The sequence below is a fragment of the Saccopteryx bilineata genome, chromosome 1 (genome assembly GCF_036850765.1).
Source record: "Saccopteryx bilineata isolate mSacBil1 chromosome 1, mSacBil1_pri_phased_curated, whole genome shotgun sequence".
NCBI lineage: Eukaryota > Metazoa > Chordata > Mammalia > Chiroptera > Emballonuridae > Saccopteryx > Saccopteryx bilineata.
The window spans coordinates 186896277-186916202 of NC_089490.1; the positions used below are offsets into that span (position 1 = coordinate 186896277).

Consider the following 19926-nt stretch of genomic DNA (forward strand, 5'->3'; position numbering starts at 1 on the left):
TTTTCTGCATCTATTGATAAGATCATGTGGTTTTTGTTCTTTGTTTTGTTGATATGGTGTATTACGTTAACTGTTTTACGTATGTTGAACCATCCTTGAGATTCTGGGATGAATCCCACTTGATCATGATGTATTATTTTTTTAATATGTTGTTGTATTCGATTTGCCAGTATTTTGTTTAGTATTTTAGCATCTGTATTCATTAGAGATATTGGTCTGTAGTTTTCTTTTTTTTGTGCCATCTTTGCCAGGTTTTGGTATGAGGGTTATGTTGGCCTCATAAAATGTGTTTGGACGTATTGCTTCTTCTTCAATTTTTTGGAAGACTTTGAGTAGAATAGGAACCAAGTCTTCTTTGAATGTTTGATAGAATTCACTAGTATAACCATCTGGGCCTGGACTTTTATTTTTGGGGAGGTTTTTAATAGTTTTTTCTATTCCCTCCCTGCTGATTGGTCTGTTTAGGCTTTCTGCTTCTTCATGACTCAGTTTAGGAAGGTTGTATTGTTCTAGGAATTTATCCATTTCTTCTAGATTGTTATATTTGGAGGCATATAGTTTTTCATAGTATTCTACAATAATTCTTTGTATATCTATGATGTCTGTGGTGATCTCTCCTCTTTCATTTTGGATTTTATTTATTTGAGTCCTGTGTCTTTTTTCCTTGGTGAGTCTTGCCAAGGGTTTGTCGATTTTGTTGATCTTTTCAAAGAACCAGCTCTTTGTTTTATTGATTTTTTCTATAGTTTTTCTGTTCTCTATTTCATTTATTTCTGCTCTGATTTTTATTATCTCCTTTCTTCGGCTGGTTTTGGGTTGTCTTTGTTCTTCTTTTTCTAGTTCCTTAAGGTGTGAAGTTAAGTGGTTTACTTCGGCTCTCTCTTGTTTGTTCATAAAGGCCTGAAGTGATATGAACTTTCCTCTTATTACTGCTTTTGCTGTATCCCAGAGATTCTGATATGTCGTATTTTCATTTTCATTTGTCTGTATATATCTTTTGATCTCTGTGCTTATTTCTTCTTTGACCCATTCATTTTTTAGAAGTATGTTGTTTAGTTTCCACAATTTTGTGGGTTTTTCCCCCTCTTTTTTACAGTTGAATTCTAGTTTCAAGGCTTTATGATCAGAGAATATGCTTGGCACAATTTCAATTTTTCTAAATTTGCTGATATTGTCTTTGTGGCCTAACATATGGTCAATTCTTGAGAATGTTCCATGTACACTAGAGAAAAATGTATACTCTGTCGCTTTGGGATGAAGTGTCCTGTAGATGTCTATCATATCCAGGTGTTCTAGTATTTCATTTAAGGCCACTATATCTTTATTGATTCTCTGTTTGGATGACCGATCTAGAGCCGTCAGTGGTGTATTGAGGTCTCCAAGTATGATTGTATTTTTGTCAGTTTTTGTTTTAAGGTCAATAAGTAGCTGTCTTATATATTTTGGTGCTCCTTGGTTTGGTGCATATATATTAAGGATTGTTATGTCTTCTTGATTCAGTGTCCCCTTAATCATTATGAAATGACCATTTTTGTCTCTGAGTACTTTTTCTGTCTTGTAGTCAGCATTATTAGATATGAGTATTGCTACACCTGCTTTTTTTGGGGTGCTGTTTGCTTGGAGTATTGTTTTCCAGCCTTTCACTTTGAATTTGTTTTTATCCTTGTTGCTTAGATGAGTTTCTTGTAGGCAGCATATAGTTGGATTTTCTTTTTTAATCCATTCTGCTACTCTGTGTCTTTTTATTGGTAAGTTTAATCCATTTACATTTAGTGTAATTATTGACACTTGTGGGTTCCCTATTGCCATTTTATAAATTGCTTTCTGTTAGTTTTGTATCTTGTTTGATTCTTCTCTTTTGTTTTTCTATCGTTTGTTTTTGTTTGTTTGTATTCCATACTTCTTTCCTCTGTTGCTACCTTTTTTAAGTCAAGTGTTTTTGTGGTGGTTTTTTCAAGGGTGGTTACCATTAAGTAATGAAAAGGGTACCTACCATATTCATTGTAGTACCCTTTCTTTTGAGTATTTCTGCGCTTCATCGTCCTTTTCTACTGTTAATCTTCATCCTTTCTCCCCTTTTTTTTTCTTTGTTGTCACAGTTTAAGTTTGGTTTTATTGTGTTCTTGGTGGAGCTGTTACTTGTGGTTATGTTTTCTTTTGTTCTTTGAATCTGGTTGGAAAACCCCCTTTAGTATTTCCTGGAGTGGGGGCTGTCTGTTGATAAAGTCTCTCATCTTTTCTGTATTTGTGAATATTTTTATATCTCCTTCGTACTTGAAGGATAGCTTTGATGGGTATAGTATTCTTGGCTGAAAGTTCCTCTCTTTCAGGGCTTTAAATATTGGGGTCCACTCTCTTCTAGCTTGTAGAGTTTCTGCTGAGAAATCTGATGATAATCTAATAGGCCCTCCTTTATATGTTGTATTCTTCTTTTCCCTGGCTGCCTTGAGAATTTTTTCTTTGTCATTGGTTTGTGTCATCTTCATTATGATGTGCCTTGGAGTGGGTTTGTTGTGGTTAAGAAAACTTGGTGTTCTGTTTGCTTCTTGAATTTGAGGCTTTAGTTCTTTCCACAGGCTTGGGAAGTTCTCATCTATTATTTGTTTGAGTATATTCTCCATTCCATTTTCTTTCTCTTCTCCCTCTGATATACCTATTATTCTTATGTTATTCTTTCTGATGGAGTCAGACAATTCCTGTAGGGCTTTCTCGTTTTTTATTATTTTTGAGTCTCTTTCTTCTTCTCTGTTGTGCCTCAAGTTGCTTGTCTTCTATTTCACTGATCCTGTCTTCTATCTGGGCTGTTCTATTAGCTAAGCTTGTTACCTCGTTTTTCAGCTCTTGAATTGAGTTTTTCATTTCTGTTTGATTTGTTTTTATAGTTTCAATTTCCTTGGTAATATATTCTTTGTGATCGTTGAGTTGTTTTCTGATCTCCCTAAATTGCCTTTCTGTGTTTTCTTGTATATCTCTGAGTATTTTTAAGATTTCTATTTTAAATTCTCTGTCATTTGGCTCCAAGGCTTCCAATATGTTAAATCTTTTCTCCATAGATTTTTCCACATCTATTTGTGTTACCTCTCTGTCTTTTGTATCCATAATGTTCGATTTCCTTTTTCTTATTGGCATCTGAAGGTGGTCTTGATGATAGTGTTAATTAGAATTAATAAAAAATAAAAAGGGAAAAAAAGAAAAAAAAGAAAAAAGGAAAACACTCCACAAAAAAAAAGTAATAATTTATTATTTCCCCCCTTTTTTTTTCTTCTCTTCCCCTCCTCTCACCTCCTTAGGGAAATATCGTGATGTCCTATGAATTATATTATGCTAAATGGAACAAAAACTGCCTATAATGGAGGGCCTGATTTGGGGTGAAGAGTTCAAGGGGCAAAAAAGGGAGTAGGGACCTACTAAATACAAAAAAAAGGGGGGGGGAGAAAATCTTAGACAAGCATAAAATGATTTGCTTGTAAGTGGTGGTCAACTAAGAGATATAATGAGAGGGATAAGAGGGAAACAGAAAAAAGGAGAGAAAAAACAATAATTAAAGAAGAAAAAATAAAAATAAAAATAATAAGTCAAAATCTGTTGTATTAAGTGGAGCGAAGACTAAATACAATGGAGACTTTGGGTTGGGAGGAATGCTAGTGAGTTAAAAATCAATGTAAAAAGTGCCCAAAATGCCACAAAAACAAACAAATAATGGAAAACCAAGAACAAAAGCAGAAGAAAAAAAAGAACAACAACAAAAAAAAACCCACAAAAACTTGAGTCCCAAATTAAATAATTTGTTCGTGATTGAGGCTTAAATGGGAGGAAAAGTAAAAGGAGAAAAGAAGAAATAAGTAGAAAGGAAATAATAAGAATAAGAGAGAAACAAAGGAAGAAAAAAAAGGAAAGGAAAAAAAAAACAAAAAGGGAGAGAGTGAGAGTTAAGGGTTTTGGAGTGTAACCCTAAAGGAGAGTTAGGATGAAGAAAAGAAATAAAATGTAACACTCATGGGTAGTGTAGTTCAAGAAAAGGGTAGCATAAGATGGGCAGAGAGTAAAAGGACCGAGGTGGAAGAAATAGAAATAATAATAAAGGCAATAAGATAGAAGAAAGAAACAACAACAACAAAGAATTAGTGGAACAAGTTATAAAGTCTGTGGATTTTTCTTGATTTTGAGAGGTTAACTTCTTCCTTTTTTCTTTTCTCTCCCTCTTCCTGGTCAGTGACTCTGTACCCCTGGTTCTGCCCCTGTGTCACTCTTAGGTAGGAATTTGCAGTTGATGGGATTCTATGGCAATGTCATATAATTGGCTTTAGTCTCGCTGGTAGTCAAGGCTTGTTGGCGTTTGCAGAGTCCAACAATGAGAGAGTTTGCTTTCCTGGAGTCTCTTTCCTAGTCTCCCCTTCCTGAATTAGCAGCCTGGTGATCCAGCTATGAGGCTGCCACTGCTTCTGTCTGGGGAGTAAGAGGCTCAAAGAGCTGGGAAATCCCCACTCTATCCCCACTCAGCGCAAGGCTTTTGGAAAGGCTCTGGCAGTCAGGGCCTCCAGTGTAATCAGGCGGGGGTGGGAGTCAATTGTTGTCAAGGTGACTGTTCAGGGCCTAGCATTCAGTTGGACCACTCAACCCAGGCTTTCCACACTTGGTAGCCTGTTTTGGCTGGGAAGAAGAAGCACTAGTCGCTGTTTGCTTTATGGATCTTAATATCTGCCAAGTCCCTCTTGTTAGGTATATCCCTGAATAAGGAGGCTCTGTCAATCAGAAGTTGCCCCCGCCCCTTTAGCGAAAGGCACTGAAAAATATCACGCCTCTTGTCTTGGATCGCTGAACTGGGAGAGATCTTATCAATTAGAGCCCCGTGGGTGCATAGATTTCGTGGGTTAAGCTAATTTCAGTGATTGGATCCGCAGCTGTGCTCCAGAAAGTATTTCAGGCTGCCTGCGCGCCCCTCCCCCCAAAGCTTGATTGTTAGCTTGAATGGCTGGGTGAGGTGCCCCGCCCACGGAGAGAATCTCCTGACTAGGAAAGACAGCCTTGGCGCCCCTCCCGGGGCTCAGGACCGCGCGGTTTCTCAGCACGCCAGTGGACGGGGACTCTCTGGACCGTGGCACCGGGCGCGCGCACGCGGTTTCTCGTCACGCCAGTGGTCGGGGACTCTCCGGACCGTGGCACGGGGGGCGCGCGTGCGGTTTCTCAGGGCATGCAGGGGTGGCCGCCAGTGCCCAGGCTACTGTCCCCGAGTGTGGGCGGGCAGCTGCACGTGTGGGTTGACTCACCACAGGTGTACTCCCTCCTCGGCAACAGTCCTTTTGCTTTCAGTGTGTGTGTGGAACTCCGGAATGCTCCGAGGATAAATTTTTCTGTTTCTAGTTGATAAATTTGTTGAAATTTTGGGGAGATCTGTCGAACGCGCTGCTCACGGCGCCATTTCCGTGACGTCACTCTCCTTTCTGAATTTATAGTGGTTTTTGTTTCCACATTAAAATAGACTGTGACTCTAATAGCTTACCTGTGAAAAGGCATTTAATTACACATCATATTGTTACCAGAAAGGGGACCTGGCCCTTCAGGTCTGCCTAGGGCCGGCCAGTGGTGTGTGGGTTCTTGACATCGTGCAGGAAAGATTTCACAACAGGAGTCCAGGTGATTTCAACAGTACAGTACCTTCACTGGGGACAGTGAAACAGGAAGGGCTTCGGATAGGAGGAGCAACAGGAGAGCCTGAGTGGGGCTGCTTCAGCTCCCTGAGAAGCCAGAGAAATGGGGACTTTGGAGACAGGGTCAGACGGTTAGCCCGGGATGAGCTGCCGCTGCCCACTGCTCCCCTGGTTGCAAGTCTCAGTGAGGTTCCTTAGAGTTTAGGAGATGCACGTCTGTGGGGGAAGAAGGGGTGGAAGGGAAAGGTGGGGGTGTGCTCCAGGGAGAGAGAGCTTGAACTGGGTCTTCATTTTGAGGGGTTTTTAAGGCTGGGAGCTTAGGGAAGTTCTCAGAATATTCTTCAGCTTTAACAGGTGTGCCTTTGCCGGTCTTGGTCTCCACCGATTGGTCAGCACCAGAGCGGGGGTGAGGTGGGGACCCTTAGTCACTGCAGCTGGTCCTGGCATCGCCCATCTGGCTTTGCTGCTTTTCTGGGCCTGGAGCTGCACGACAACTGAGGCCTGGCTGTTATTTCTACGGAGGTGACCGTCTGTATCTGGCTGTAAATTGCTCGGCCAGTATGTTCAGCTACCTGTCTCACCTTCCACGTTCTTCTTGCCAAGGAATCTTCCTAGCCGCTTACCAGCCTGCATCAATATGAGGTAAGCATATTCAAGATTTATATTCAAACCTGTCATTTTGACCCTCCATAGTATCTGTGGGACTCTTGGTAACCCCAAATGACCTCCCTGAGGTTGCAAGAGCAAGAAGGTGGTCTCTGTCCACGTTGCTCTTCTCCTGACAATCCCCCCAAAAGACAAAAAGATGCATAGAGGCCATTCCTTGAACTGTGCTGCCATTACCTCCTTCCCAGCCTGACCTTTGGCAAAAGCCGCTAGACTGCTCACTGTGGGACTGCAGGAGGCTTTCTTCACTGAAAATGGATGGGAGGTCTCAGATCTACTTACACCTTGACGGAACCATTCTGGTGTTTATGGCCTCATGTTGTGTGCATGTTTTCCCACAGAGGTGTTGAATCAAGCTCTCTCAGACTCTCTTCACTTCCCAGTGATTTCCACGGTGAATTTGCCAGACCTCTGCGCTTGCAGGAACACTGAATACCTTTGCACTCACCTAGCCCAATAATCAGAGCCAGTTCTGAACTGGAGCTTTGACACGGAAAACTTTGGAGGTGGTTTGCAGAGTTGTGAAGCAGGGCCTCCATTCTTTCTCTGGCAAGAGAAGCAAACCCCAACATTCCTCTTTTATTATTATTTTTTTTCAAAGAGTTAGAGAGAGGAGGCTGGTACGCGGAGGAGGGACACCATGTCTATTTCTGCGGGTTCCTTAAGGCAATGGAGGAAGCTCGGAGCGCAGGGGAGTCTAGTTAATGAGTGGGTTATGCAATATTCATTGTGCTGGGTTTAAGTCTTCAAACAGAACGTCTAATTGCAAAAAGAAGGGGAAAAAACAGCTAAATACAGATGTTAAAACAACAAAGCTCGGGGAGGGCTCCGTCTGTTGATAAAAGTACCCTTCTACTGCTTCCTCCACTCACCACGCTGACAGCAGCCCGGCGGCCCCGCGGCCCCGCGCTCATCAGCTAATTCTCATTAGCTCTGTTCTGGCCGACACCCTCCACGGGGTCTGTGGAGGCCACGGAGAGGCCTGGGACGGCAGGCTTCTCAGGGGACTGTTTCCTTGCTCCCGGCAGAGGGAGTGATCCAGTTGTATTCGGCTTCAACCAACACACAGGTGTTCTCCCCAGCCCGCCTGACGGGCACAGTCTCAGCCCCGTCGCCCCTGGCAACAGCATCCCACACAGGCTCGCAGAGGGCCATCCCCAGCCACGGGTGGCAATACTGGGTGTGCAGGTAGCACAGGTCAGCAGCTACACGCGTCCATGCCCAAAGTGGCCGAAAGGCAGAGCAGGATTCCCAGTTGAGGAGTCCCAAGCTGGATCCCCGACGGGGCACTGGCTCTCCTTGCCCAGGCTCAGGCCTTGGGTTGGTCTTCCTGGGGGAGCCCACTCTGGCCTCTCCATTTCCCTCCCCCATGCTGGGCTCCTTGTGCTTTGACTGAGACAAGAAGCTGGCAGCCGGCCTGGGTGCATCTGACTGGCCAGCAGCAGTGGGTGGCCCGGGAGAGGCAGAGGTGTGGGAGACGGGTGTCAGGCTGGCTGCCCCTGCCCCGTTCCCAGCCCGGGCTTCAGAAAGCCAGAGCCACTGGGGATAGGTGAGATGGACAGTGTCCAGAGGAGCTCTCGTCACCGTCTTGTTAGAGGTCTCCATTTTATCCTAGAAAAGCAAAGGGGACTGAGTCAAAGGGGCCGGGTCTTCACCCCAGCTGCCATTGAACTCTGCAGCCAACCTGTCTGTGTTTTTTAAAGAATTCCAAGCAGCAGCTGAAAGCCCAGTCTTGTGCCTGATCCTGGAAGAGCTCAGAGTGAAAAGCCCAAGGAGATAGATATGTGCTTGTTACTGACGGGGATGAGAGAACGTGGAGACCAGTTACAAGAATAAGCTTAGGGTGGCCTCCGGACCAATATGGATGATTGTTATCTCCAATGGCTAAAAACTTTGAATACATCTTTTTATGCTAATGCCCATGAGAGAGGGACCATTTAATCTTAATGCAGGTTCTGATAAATTTGAGTAAGAATATGATACCATGTTTTGTGTTCCTTTTAAGACTTCAAAGGAATAGTAAATGAATGGGTATGTATATTTAATATTGCCCATTGATCTAACCTCCAGGACTACACATGGTCTTATAAGGCCAATGTTATGAAGGAGGGTTTGGGGGCAGGAAGCGGAGAGGAATTATTAACCAAACTGAGTGGGAAAATGAATCACTAAAACCACCAATTTCTACAATTGCCGATAGTTTTAGAGACAAAGGCGGGTATTGGTTGGTAGAATGACACTGTGTATATTATACCTTTGCCTCCCTTTCTATAGCTTTGGATACCTGTCTAATAGTTCTTACTTTGTAGCCTGGAACTTCCCACCCTGGTTTCAAAATACCAATCTCATTTCCCATACACAACGTGGGCTGTTACCTGTTCATTCTTATCCGAGGGCAGGCAACTTTCTGATGAATCAAAACTTGGATCATCCTGAGTCCTAAATGGATGAATAGAAGTACTGAGAAAAGGTCATTAAGTATTTGGATCAAAAGCAACTTTCTCCAACACTGCTGTGAATACTAGTTAAATCAGATTTCCTTGAAAAACACCCAAGTTTGGAATTGATGGCTGGAGGGGGATATTGGAGAGGAGAGTTGAGTGAGGATGGCAGCAAAGGACTCACTGAATGTTTTTATTTATTATTTTATATAACTGTATATTCATATATAAGTTTATATATATATATCTAAAATATAAAACAAATCTTTATATTTTATTTATAGCAGCATGTCTAAGATCTAACTCTGTCCAAGAGAGTATACTCTCCCCAGGTGATTATCGTACCCAGCCCATTTGACCAGTAGCCCTTCTATAATCTTTTTCGGTCAGATTCCAAGAGGTTTGCATCTCCTTAGCAACCTAGTGTTTGGCGTCATCCCACCGCCATACTGAATGACCCACCGCTGTCCCACTACCTGTGGTGGGCACTAGGGCTGGAAGCAAAGCCCTCAGTGGACCATGTCCTGAGGGCCACGAACCTCTCCAGCCCACGGACATCCAGGGAGGGTTCTAGGGTTGCTGTCCCCGCGGGATGGCTGGCCATTGCTGACTGCAGGAGTTGTGTCTGAGGATGGTTGGAACACAGTCTCTGCACCCCCAGGAAACTGTGACACCCCAGTCCTGGCAGGAACAGGATCTGAGCTGTGTCCTCCAGCAAAGGCAATAGCAGACATAGCAGAGGTAGCTGCATGCAGCTGCAGAAGAGTAATGGGGAGACCAGGAGCTAAACAGAGTCCCAAAGACAGGGAGAGTGAGAGCATTTTCCTGGCATTGACTAGCACCAACAGCTACGCTAACAAAAAAGATCTGACCAGTAATAAGCTCTGACCCAGCAGCAAAGCATTTCATTTCTTAGGTCTTTCTAGAGCAAGTCCTGGACTTCTAGGCTGTGCATTCCTGACAGTCACCAATCATGGAAAATAAAAACCACTGCATTTTTTTTTCTCACCTCTGTTAAAAACTGCTTCTAACTAAAAAAAAAAAAGAAAGAAAGAAAGAAAGAAAAAGGAGTCTCACAAATCAAAGATTTTTTTAAAGCCCTCGATCTTTCTTGCCATATCAGTAACACTAAGTGTTTCCCAGGTGGTCATAGGGACTTGAGCCTCTGCTGTGAAGATCATAGCCCTGCAGAGCCCTCCACTGTCCAGGTTCCCCTCTGTGACCAGCGGCCATGACAGCCCGGCATCACAAACAGCTGCATGTGGTGCAGGAAGCAGGTGCGGGTGTTGCTGTCAAATTAGCGTCTGGGTTCTGTTCTCCGCTCTGCTGATTCCTGCAGGCTTTGGGCAAGTCCTCCGAGAGCATCAGTGCCTTCATTTGCAAAATGGGACCAACAACAGTGCCTTCAGCATGCAGGTGTTGAGAGGGTGAAAGGGAGTCATGAAGGAGAAGCCCTTCTGGTCTACACCATGTGGGGGAGTCTGTCACCTTGACGATTAGGATGACCATGATGGCATTCACAAAAAGTGTTGGCAGAACTTTTTCTGGCCAGGGCTCCAATTGGGTTGGGTTGAACCTTTTTGGGAGTAGGGGTGGAGGTGCTACTCTGTTCCAGTATCTTCATCACTCAGAAACGTCGTGATGGAAATGAAGAACGAGGACGACTAACACAGACACACAGAATGTGGCAGTTTTAAACTCCCACCTGAACTCTAAATGCATTCAACCTCTGCAGACACACTATGTGCTGGGCATCATAACAGGTGCAGAAGGGGAGCGGGTTGGTCATCATTTCTCAACTAAAATCCAGGAGAGACTCTTGGAGGCCCAACCTTATCAATTACAGTGTGGCGACAGCCATACTACCAGGGCTGAGGAAGTAATCACACTTACCCAACAAGTAGTATAGGGGAAGGTTTCACAAAGGATATATCTGAACTGCCCCTTGGAAGATAAATAGATTGTCATGAGGAACAGTCCAAGTCTGAGGAAATGTCAGAAGGCAAAACGTGGACATATAAAAATAAGTCATGTCAAATGAGGTCAGGTAGGACCCCAAAGTGTCCCAACGGTCTGCTGGGAAATGTTTGGTAAATACAATATGCTATCTTCCCAATGTGAAATTAATGTGTATTGGCCTACCGAGGTCTTCTTGCAGTTAAGGAATCTGTTGCACTTTGTTAGATGAATGACACCTCCCCCAACACACACACACTCACACTCTCTCTCTCTCTCTCTCTCTCCTTTTTCCTTTGGGAAACACCAGAGTTTGTGTAGAGGAAGAGGCAGGAAAACAGGCTGGGGCCATAAGGAGAGGAGTGTGAGCAGTGTGATAAGGAGTTCACCCTGTAGCTGTTCAGACTGGAGTGTCAAACCCCCGCCCCCCCAGACAAGGTCCCCCACGTGGTCAGCCATCAGAGAGGTGGCAGGGCCATCCGGAGGCTCCTTCCTGAAGTCTCGCTTTTATTCATATTCATATTGAAAGAACATGCTTGGCATTAGAAAGCAGCCTTTGCATGATTTATGAAATAAAACATGAGACTTCAAAAACATGGTGGGCTCGCAGGGTCTTCTTCAGGCCAGGCTGAGATGTTTTCTCTGCTTTTAGGAATATCTTGGAGAAGTTGGGGGAGCAGCGCCAGGCACTGGGGAGAAGATGAAGGGTTGGGGCAGGGGCAGAGTATGGAGGGTGGCCCAGGCTTAGCCCTGTGCCTTGGGCTGCCCGACTGAGGGAAGTCAGGGATTCGAATCGGGTCCTGGACGTAACATGCTAGCCAAGAATACAGGAAAGTGGGATTGAATGGATTAAAGACTGGATTTTCTGTGCAAGTAACTGGATGTTTTTGTGAGTGCATCCGGTCAGAGCACTTAACTAGACATAGATGATGAAAATGAATCCCATAGCACTGGTCATTTTTAGGTAGGTCAAGCATTCTCTAGCTGGTTAATGTTTTTGGTTTTAGTTTTGGTTTGTTTGTTTCAGAAGTTCAAGGGCCAATAGGCTTTAGTCACATGGTAAACTGTTTCTCATTCCTGGTTACCTTCTCTAGTCGAGGCTTCAAAGAGACACCTGCCTACTGCAGACAGTGAGAACTGGATGAGCTTTTATTTAAAAAAAAAAAGAAGAAGAAACGATCATTTCCTTTTCAAGCTCCCTGTGTAGCTTCAGGGTTTGAGGAAAACAGCTGAACTATTGTGCTGATTGGTAAAGTTGGGGGTGGGTGCACTTTTTGGTTTCGTAGCATAGTTCTAAATCTCCACCCCAGGGCTCAACTTCATCTGTAGGGTTGAGTGGACAAAGGGTGTTCGTTGCAACAAACACAGCAACTGTGCCCATGGCCGCCTGCTAAGGGAAGTGCTGCCACGTCCCCCAGAACTGCGACAGTCAGCCAAGGTGGCTGGTTATTGCTTGTGTTGCAGAAACTGGAAACTAGTAACTTTGAAAGGAAAATAGATCATTATAAAAATAATAGTGCCAACTCAGGTGCTGTATGCTGTGGCAGACTGTACCTGGGACAGGTCCTTCAATGCCCCCTGGCCTCTGCCCAGGGATGGGGGGTCAGTGAGCCAGGTTCCATGCAGCCATGGGAATGGGCTCTGCTGCGTGTCTGTTGGGACACAACAGATGATTCAATCCTTGCCCCATAAACGAAATATGACTGGACGACTGATAAAATGTGAGAAAAAGCAGAGCAATGGAGGGGTTAGTTTCCCTACAGTAATACCTCGGGCCATCCTGCTAGAAAAGAGAGAACCAACAAAATGGTAAAGAAGAACAAAAGAATGAATAGCTATGAAAAAGAATGAATGGAAGAAGCAGAGAGAAATGATCTCATTACCCCTTGGGTGATGACATTATTCTTTCTAAAAAAAAAAAAAAGTTAACAAAAACCCAATAGCAAATAATAAAATTTGGAGAGGATAAGCATAAATCAATAATTATAGTCATTAAAAATCTCAATGTGACTAATGGGCATCTTCTTTAACTGTTTAGACTCAAAAGGTTCCATATGCCACTATTGGCATATTGTTAATTGAATTACACCGTCAATTGAAAATTCTGTAATTCTACTATACAATTAATTCTATTGTAATTGTATTGAAAATTATAGATAAGTCATTAATAAATACTCTAAGTAATATGTTGAATGCATAATGCCTTTCTTCATTAAAAATCAGTTTCATAAACATATCTTATTTATTCTTCCCAAAATTTCATCGAGGTAAGGATTATTGGTAAGTATCATTTTTCTCGCTATAAATAGTCAGAAGGCAGTTATAAAATGTGATTAATTAGTTGAGGCCATCCAGAGAATTAAGAGTCACAGTTCAGGCCTAAACACGTTGAGGTTATTGTGGGAAGGATCCAGATGTGAGAGAGCATGGGGTGACTTTGGGAGAGCCTTCTGATCACATGACTTAGCCCCCTCTTCTGCCAAATGGAGATCATGCCTTCTACACCACTTCCTGTGTAGGCCCACCTGGCAGCTAGGATGGTAAGTCTGCAAATAGAAGTGAGGTGCTTTGAGAACTCAAGGTAAGTACAGGTGTAAAGACTTCACACACCGCACATCCCCGCACTGGATTAGAGCCAAAGGCATGGCAGAAGCTGGGCCACACAGCAGCCAGCTGGGCTGTGGCCTTTCCAAACAGGCAGAATCATCAGGGCACGAGTTCTCCTCCCTGCTGTCCCGCTTGCTGTGTTAGGACCCCAGGAAGGGGTGGAGATGAGACACTACATGAGTGGGGCCACACCCCGCACCTCTTCCTGTTCCCAGTGCAGAGGGGAAGCTCGGGGTTGGAAGGCTGCTGCCCTTAGGCACTACCTTAGGCACTACCTCTGAGAGCTCTGAGGTAGTGGGGGAAAGCCACTGAGGCTCTCCCAAAAACAACAATCAAGTTATCTTTCTTGATAAAGCCAATTGTCTCATTTTCAGTAATGATGAAGCTTATATAGTGCTCCCTGTTAGCAGCGCTCTTCTGAACATTCTGCCTACATTGGCCCATTTCTGTGAAGTGGTGTGTCACTGTCACGCCCACTTGACAGGCCACAAGCCGAGGGACAGAGACTTCAGGGGCTTTTTCTGGGCCCAGGAAGGTGTCCACCTCTCTGTCTGCCTCAGTGTCTCCCCTTCTTGGATCTCCCTCTACCCTCCCAACCACAGATCTCTGGTTCTACTGAGGACTTCCGGGAGAGGTGGGCCAAGAGTCACCGTGCCCACGGAGGAGGAGAAATCACACTCTTCAAGACCACAGATAATGGTAAAGACGGGTGGTGTGGGCAAACGTTTAGTGACCCTCTGCGCAGGCTCTCTCGTTGGGGCAGCCCCAGTGACCCTGTCCCTGTGACACGGCGTCCGCAGAGGTATGCCATGGAGGGGAAGTGCCCCTCTTTTCAAAGTGGAAGGCTAGTGACTAAGAAGCAGCATGTTGCTCTTACAAAAATCTGATGTCCCCCATGGGCTAGGCAGGGGCCTTCCACTTGAAGGATAGGTTCCTCTTCTGGAACTTGTCAGAGCGGGTGACTGTGTCAGCCTCTTTAAAGCAAGTCATCAGCTGGGCATGGGGAGGAAAGGAAGGAAGGTGCCCGCTATCTGATGATCAGACGCTCTTCTGGCCTGAAGTAGGAATCCCATGAAGTCACAACTGCTCTTCATGGTCAGTGCAACAGAAAACATCTATTCGAGGTGAACACACTGGTGTAGGGACTTGGTGACTTCGTGTGGACACTGCAAAACTACAAGCCTGAAGCTTCAGGCCAGCCCCCAGAGAATGAGCAGTCCATTAGGGACAAAAAAATAACTCGTGCTGCTATTTTACACCCCAAATAATTTCCATCTGGATCAGATATAAAAATGAAATACGAAAGAATAAAAAAATATATTTTTTTAATATTGGAGTTTTAATATTGCCTCAATAAGACAAATCCAGTAGCCATAAAGGAAGAGAGGATTTATTTTTAAAATTCTGAATATGAAAGAAATCAAAGGACAAATGGTAAACTGAGAGAAGTCTTTGTAAGATACAAAACAGGCAATTATGCAAAGAGTTATAGTGAATCCATAAAAAGATAACCCAAAATTATGAAAGGACACTAAAGAAAACAAAACAAACTCAAGCATTAATGTTAAAAATAATTATAAATCAGATACTATGTTATATGTGTCTTATAAACAGATTATAAAATGTGTAGTCATGACCACTATTGATCGGACTATAGAAAAATGAGAGGACTCATTCACTAATGCCAGACTCTCTACCCGACAGCTCTGCAAGGGGGTAAACGAATAATATTCCCCATACTTAAAAGGCAGTTGCCACTGATACGTGCTACAATGCAGATGCACCTAGAAAACATTATAGTAAGTGAAATAAGCCAGGCCCCAAATGAGAAATGTTGTATGATTCCACATACATAAGGTACCAAAAACAGGTAAATTCATACAGACCAAAAGATTCAAGATTACCAAGGGGGGGGGGGAGAGATGGATGGAGAGTGATTGTTTGGGATAATGAAAAAGTTCTGGAGATGGATGGTGGTGATGGCTGGACAACACTGTGAATGTACTTAATGCCAATTAATTGTGTACTTAAACATGGTAGTTTGTGTTATGTATAAAAATTATGTGTGCACGCACACCATGCAGCAATTGACATTCTTTGATCTAGCAATCGATGTTCCTTCATTAATAAATGTGGCAAACACTGAGGTTCACTACCCACAGCCTTTCTCCACTTATTCTCTGCAAACAGAACCCAGATGTTACATTCAAGTGGCAAGTGGAGACCTCTCATCTTCAAAAAAGCAAGGCTTCTCCCTGTCCTCAGACTAAAACTGATGCTGCAAGTTCCTCCTGACTAGTGGCCAAAGACAGCGAGTTGGCGGAGAGGGCTGCTAACTCCTGAGACATCTCCCCTGCCACCCAGACGCTGTATTCTAGCTTTGACACCCTTGCGAGACATACAGCTATGGCAGCCATCCTGAGACTGGGCAATGACAAAGAGTTGACCCCCAGCTTGCTATCGATGGCAGAGCAGGAAAACAGAAACAACTGAGAGTCTTTTTTTTTTTTTTTCTGAAGCTGGAAACGGGGAGAGACAGACAGACTCCCACATGCGCCCGACCGAGATCCACCCGGCACGCCCACCAGGGGCAACGCTCTGCCCACCAGAGCCACTCTAGCGCCTGGGGCAGAGGCCAAGGAGCCATCCCCAGCGCCCGGGCCATTTTTGCTCCAATGGAGCCTTGGCTGCAGGAGGGGAAGAGAGAGACAGAGAGGAAGGAGGGGGTGCGGGTGGAGAAGCAAATGGGCGCTTCTCCTATGTGCCCTGGCCGGGAATCGAACCAGGGTCCCCCGCACGCCAGGCCGATGCTCTACCGCTGAGCCAACCGGCCAGGGCCACAACTGAGAGTCTTGATGATATCACTGAATGGCTTCACCAAACACAGAAGCTCCGCCTCCAGACTTAGTGAGAAAATGAATGTCTTTGTTAATCAGCTTTCCCGGCACTTCCAACTCGAAGAATCCTGGCTCTGCAATAAGCGAAAGTATAAGGACATCAAAAGAATGGTTTCTAATGCCAAAAGCTTGAAAAAGTAAACATCCAGCAATAGGAAGTGAGTCAAATCTATCTCATGACCTACCTCTAGAAAACCAACTGCCGTGAATTCTTTGAAAATGAGCTAATGTATGCAGTAAAAGATGACGGCATGACTGTCAGGTAAAAAATACAGATGTTGAACAGAATGCTTTAACATTCGTAAGGTTAGCTTCATCAGAGATATCACACGTACACATGCTAATTAATGTGCATGGAAAATTTCTGGGGAAATGAACAAGAAACAACAGTGCTTACCTGTAAGGAATCAAGCTGAGTGCTCAGAACAAAGGAAAGAAAACTTTTATTTTTTATTTTCTAATCTCTATACTGCTTTTATATTTTTTAAGCATGGAATACTGTCTTAAAGCTATTTAAAACATTTTTAAAAATTTTAGTCACTCATTTTTAATTAAACAGTGACTAAAATCAAGTCAATAACTTTTATGGACTTACTAAACTCAGCTTAGTGTCTGTGATCATTTTATTTTCCATATCATTTTATTTATTTTCCAGATCATTTTATTTGAATTTCTAATAATAAACATCGGGGCAAATATTTAGTTATCAGGTAACACCAGGCACTGTGCTAAGCACATTCTTGAGCAGGACAACAGGGTCCTTACTACTAAGGAGCTCACAGATGAGGGTGGGATCCCAGCAGGAGAACAGTGATGGAGACATAGTAAGTAACAACTGACTCTCACTGCATCCCTGAGGGACTTCCTTCAGCCCTTTGTAAGTTATCTCAGTTCCGATGCCAATCCAATTATGTTTCTTCACCTATTGTAAGAATGCAGTGTCAGCATATACTGGGTCATTTCTGCAGATTTTCCTGCCTGATTCAGTGTTGTGATCCTTACTGTCTCATTCCCCTACTCCGGGTGCCGACATGTGGATCCCCACTGGGCACATCTGGGGGCCGGAACCCCCAGAAGCTGCCTCGGCCCTTGCACAGACTCTTGCATTTTGCCCCCGCATGTTGTATGCACACTGCTATTTTCTAGCTGCGTCATGATGTGACAGTGTTTGGGGAAACTGCTAGAATAGCCTGAATTTCAGTTTTAGGTGTAGGTTCCTGCCGTGGGGGCCAATTGTCTTACCTACATACTGTTTTCCCCCGTCCTTACCAACTGAGCAAAATGATTGGATGAAACAATATGCAGAAAGTAAATTTTATTTTCATTTATCACTTCTAATTCCTATCAGAAAAGGTAGCAAAAATCAGAGGAGCAGAGCAAGCGCTGCTGATGGGTTTGAGTTCACCTGGAGCTGCGTAGACACGTATCTGTCTACACTTAGCCCCCGTGGTCAGCACCTATAGCATCCTTCTCTGCCTTTCTACCTGGCGCCTTGGGAGCTAGATCCACGAAGGCAGGTGTGACTCTGAAGGGGAAAGAGGTTGACGGGACGCCCGAGGGGGGGGGTTCATGTGGATTCTCGGGGGTTCCCCCTGGAACTGAGCCTCAGTTTCCCACAGTAGTGACCCACCCGGTGCCTCTCATTGTTGTCCCTCTTTTCCATCTTCCTCTCCACTCTTCCTCATCGGTGCTTTCCGGGATCGCCTCCCAGTGAGCCACCCGCCCTTGGGTTCTTTCTCTGCTTCTGCAGGCACCGGAACTAAAACAGCAGGAAATGCATTTCTCACCCCCAAATAATTTTAGTTTTAAACAATGGGAAAAAAAGAGTCTATTTTACCTATAGATACACAAGATACATGCTGTCTGTTCAGAATAACTCCATTTATTTCTTAAAATAAGGACAGAATAATTTTTTTATAATAATACTAACCCTCCTCTCTCATAAAGATAAATATCAGTACGGAGATCAGCTGCGTGGTTTTCACGACAAACATTTCATGCCTGCCTCTTAGTTTTAAAGCCAAACGTTAGCCCAGGAAAGTACTGATGGGACAAATGTGATTTGGAATTTGTGACTAAGGCCCCGAGGCTCCCCAGGGTGTCTCAAAGCCTCTCTTGTACATACCTGGCACCGTGTCACCTGGGGAGGAGGAAGACCTGCCAGCATGCACGGGGACACGGTGGGTCCCCGGGCTCTGAAGTGGGGCTTCGATGTGCTTGGGCTGCATGTCCTCACAGGCCAGGGGTTAGCTCCATGGGAAAAGGCGGAGGAGCAGGAAGCCAGGCAGAGGGCCACACAAACCCAGCCCACCAGGGCGGCAGGCACCCTCATCCTGTCCCTTCCTGTGTCACAAGAAACACCAGCTTCAATCCAGATGCCATTGAAGAAAATGACATGATGCCTTTTTCCACATGACTGCCTTGAGTCCCTCACCGCCTCTGAACCTGGAATACCATGCATGCTGCTTCCCCGGACGGCAGGTGCTCAAGGTCAAGATCAAAAAAGCACGCCGGGCTATAGGAAGGGTTTCATTTCTAAACACTTAGAAAACGATAAACTTTAACTTTCTCGAAAGACCAGATTGTTTCTTTTTAAAGAGAGGATTTCATATTTAAGTTAAAGAAAAGAGACAAGAAAATAAGTGTATCTTAATGTGAACTCCTCACAAGCTGTGTGATATCCAAGGTCGTGTGAGCCATCGTACATTCTTGCTGAAGTGAGACACCCAGTATTCCAATATGGTCAGGCAGCATGGCATATGGTAGACTGGACTGACATCTTATCTTTACAACTGCAAGTTACAGAACTAAATGCTACAAAATTCTGCCGACTATCAATTATTTAAGGCGATTGCTACTTCACAGTGCTTTGATTGCTTCTCCTTCCTGTTGATTGTTTTAGTTACTTTGCTACCTTTTCGCAGAACAGATGGGCAGAGAAAGGTACAGCCAAGTCAATCCACCCTATACCTTGTTAAATATAGTGGCAAAAAGAACCGGCTCAGGAAGAGAATGAAATGACTGAATAAAATAACATTTACAGAGTAAATTTCATTTTTGTCCGCCACCTCGAATGACCACCAACAAAAAGAATTAGAAGTTGAGTGTGTACAAGAAGTTCACAGGTGAAAACCAAGTGAGAAGGAGCAAACAGGGAAATGGCTCTCTGAATATTCAGGGCTGTCAGACTTTCTTTTTTTTTTTTTTAACAGTTGTTTGTTTTTATAGTCCTATGCACAGGTATTTTAAAAGTTCTGCTAGTATTTTGATCTAAGGAGCAATGGAATGCAATGACAGCCCTCCTCTCTAGTAAGTTGGTTTAAAAAGGTAAAAGTAGAATGTCAAAATTTAATGAAACTAGCTATAAAAGCAGATCAAAGAGATCATCCACACAAACCAAATAATCAAGTGTCATCTAGTCTTATCTTCACACGCCATCAACACCACTCTCTACACTGACCAGACATTGCGAGACAGGAGTATGATCTACGGATCAAATCTCAGCCTCAAGTTAGAGTCCTTCAGACAATACCTTTTGCTGCTAGGCTTGCTTTCCTGGAGGCTAAAACCTCTGCACCACAAGGGACCATTCCTACAGCCTTCCACTACAGTAAGAAGAATGAACAATGAATCAGTAAAAGCATATTCTCAGCCGAGGGAACACAAGGCCCTGCCCATTTTCAGAGGGGCTACATAGAAAATGTCCTTTGC

At 44.1% G+C, this 19926-nt stretch overlaps 1 protein-coding gene across 1 annotated transcript; it reads right to left on the bottom strand.

Annotated features, from left to right (window-relative positions):
• Positions 1-7313: 7313 nt before the first annotated feature.
• On the bottom strand, positions 7314-18547 carry REELD1 (reeler domain containing 1). The gene is given in 12 exon segments (XM_066252695.1): positions 7314-7526; positions 7528-7616; positions 7619-7925; positions 8690-8753; positions 9232-9327; positions 9329-9539; positions 12266-12305; positions 12307-12429; positions 14195-14331; positions 14334-14417; positions 18341-18460; positions 18463-18547. Coding segments are annotated over 12 exon segments (1569 nt in total).
• Positions 18548-19926: the final 1379 nt, after the last annotated feature.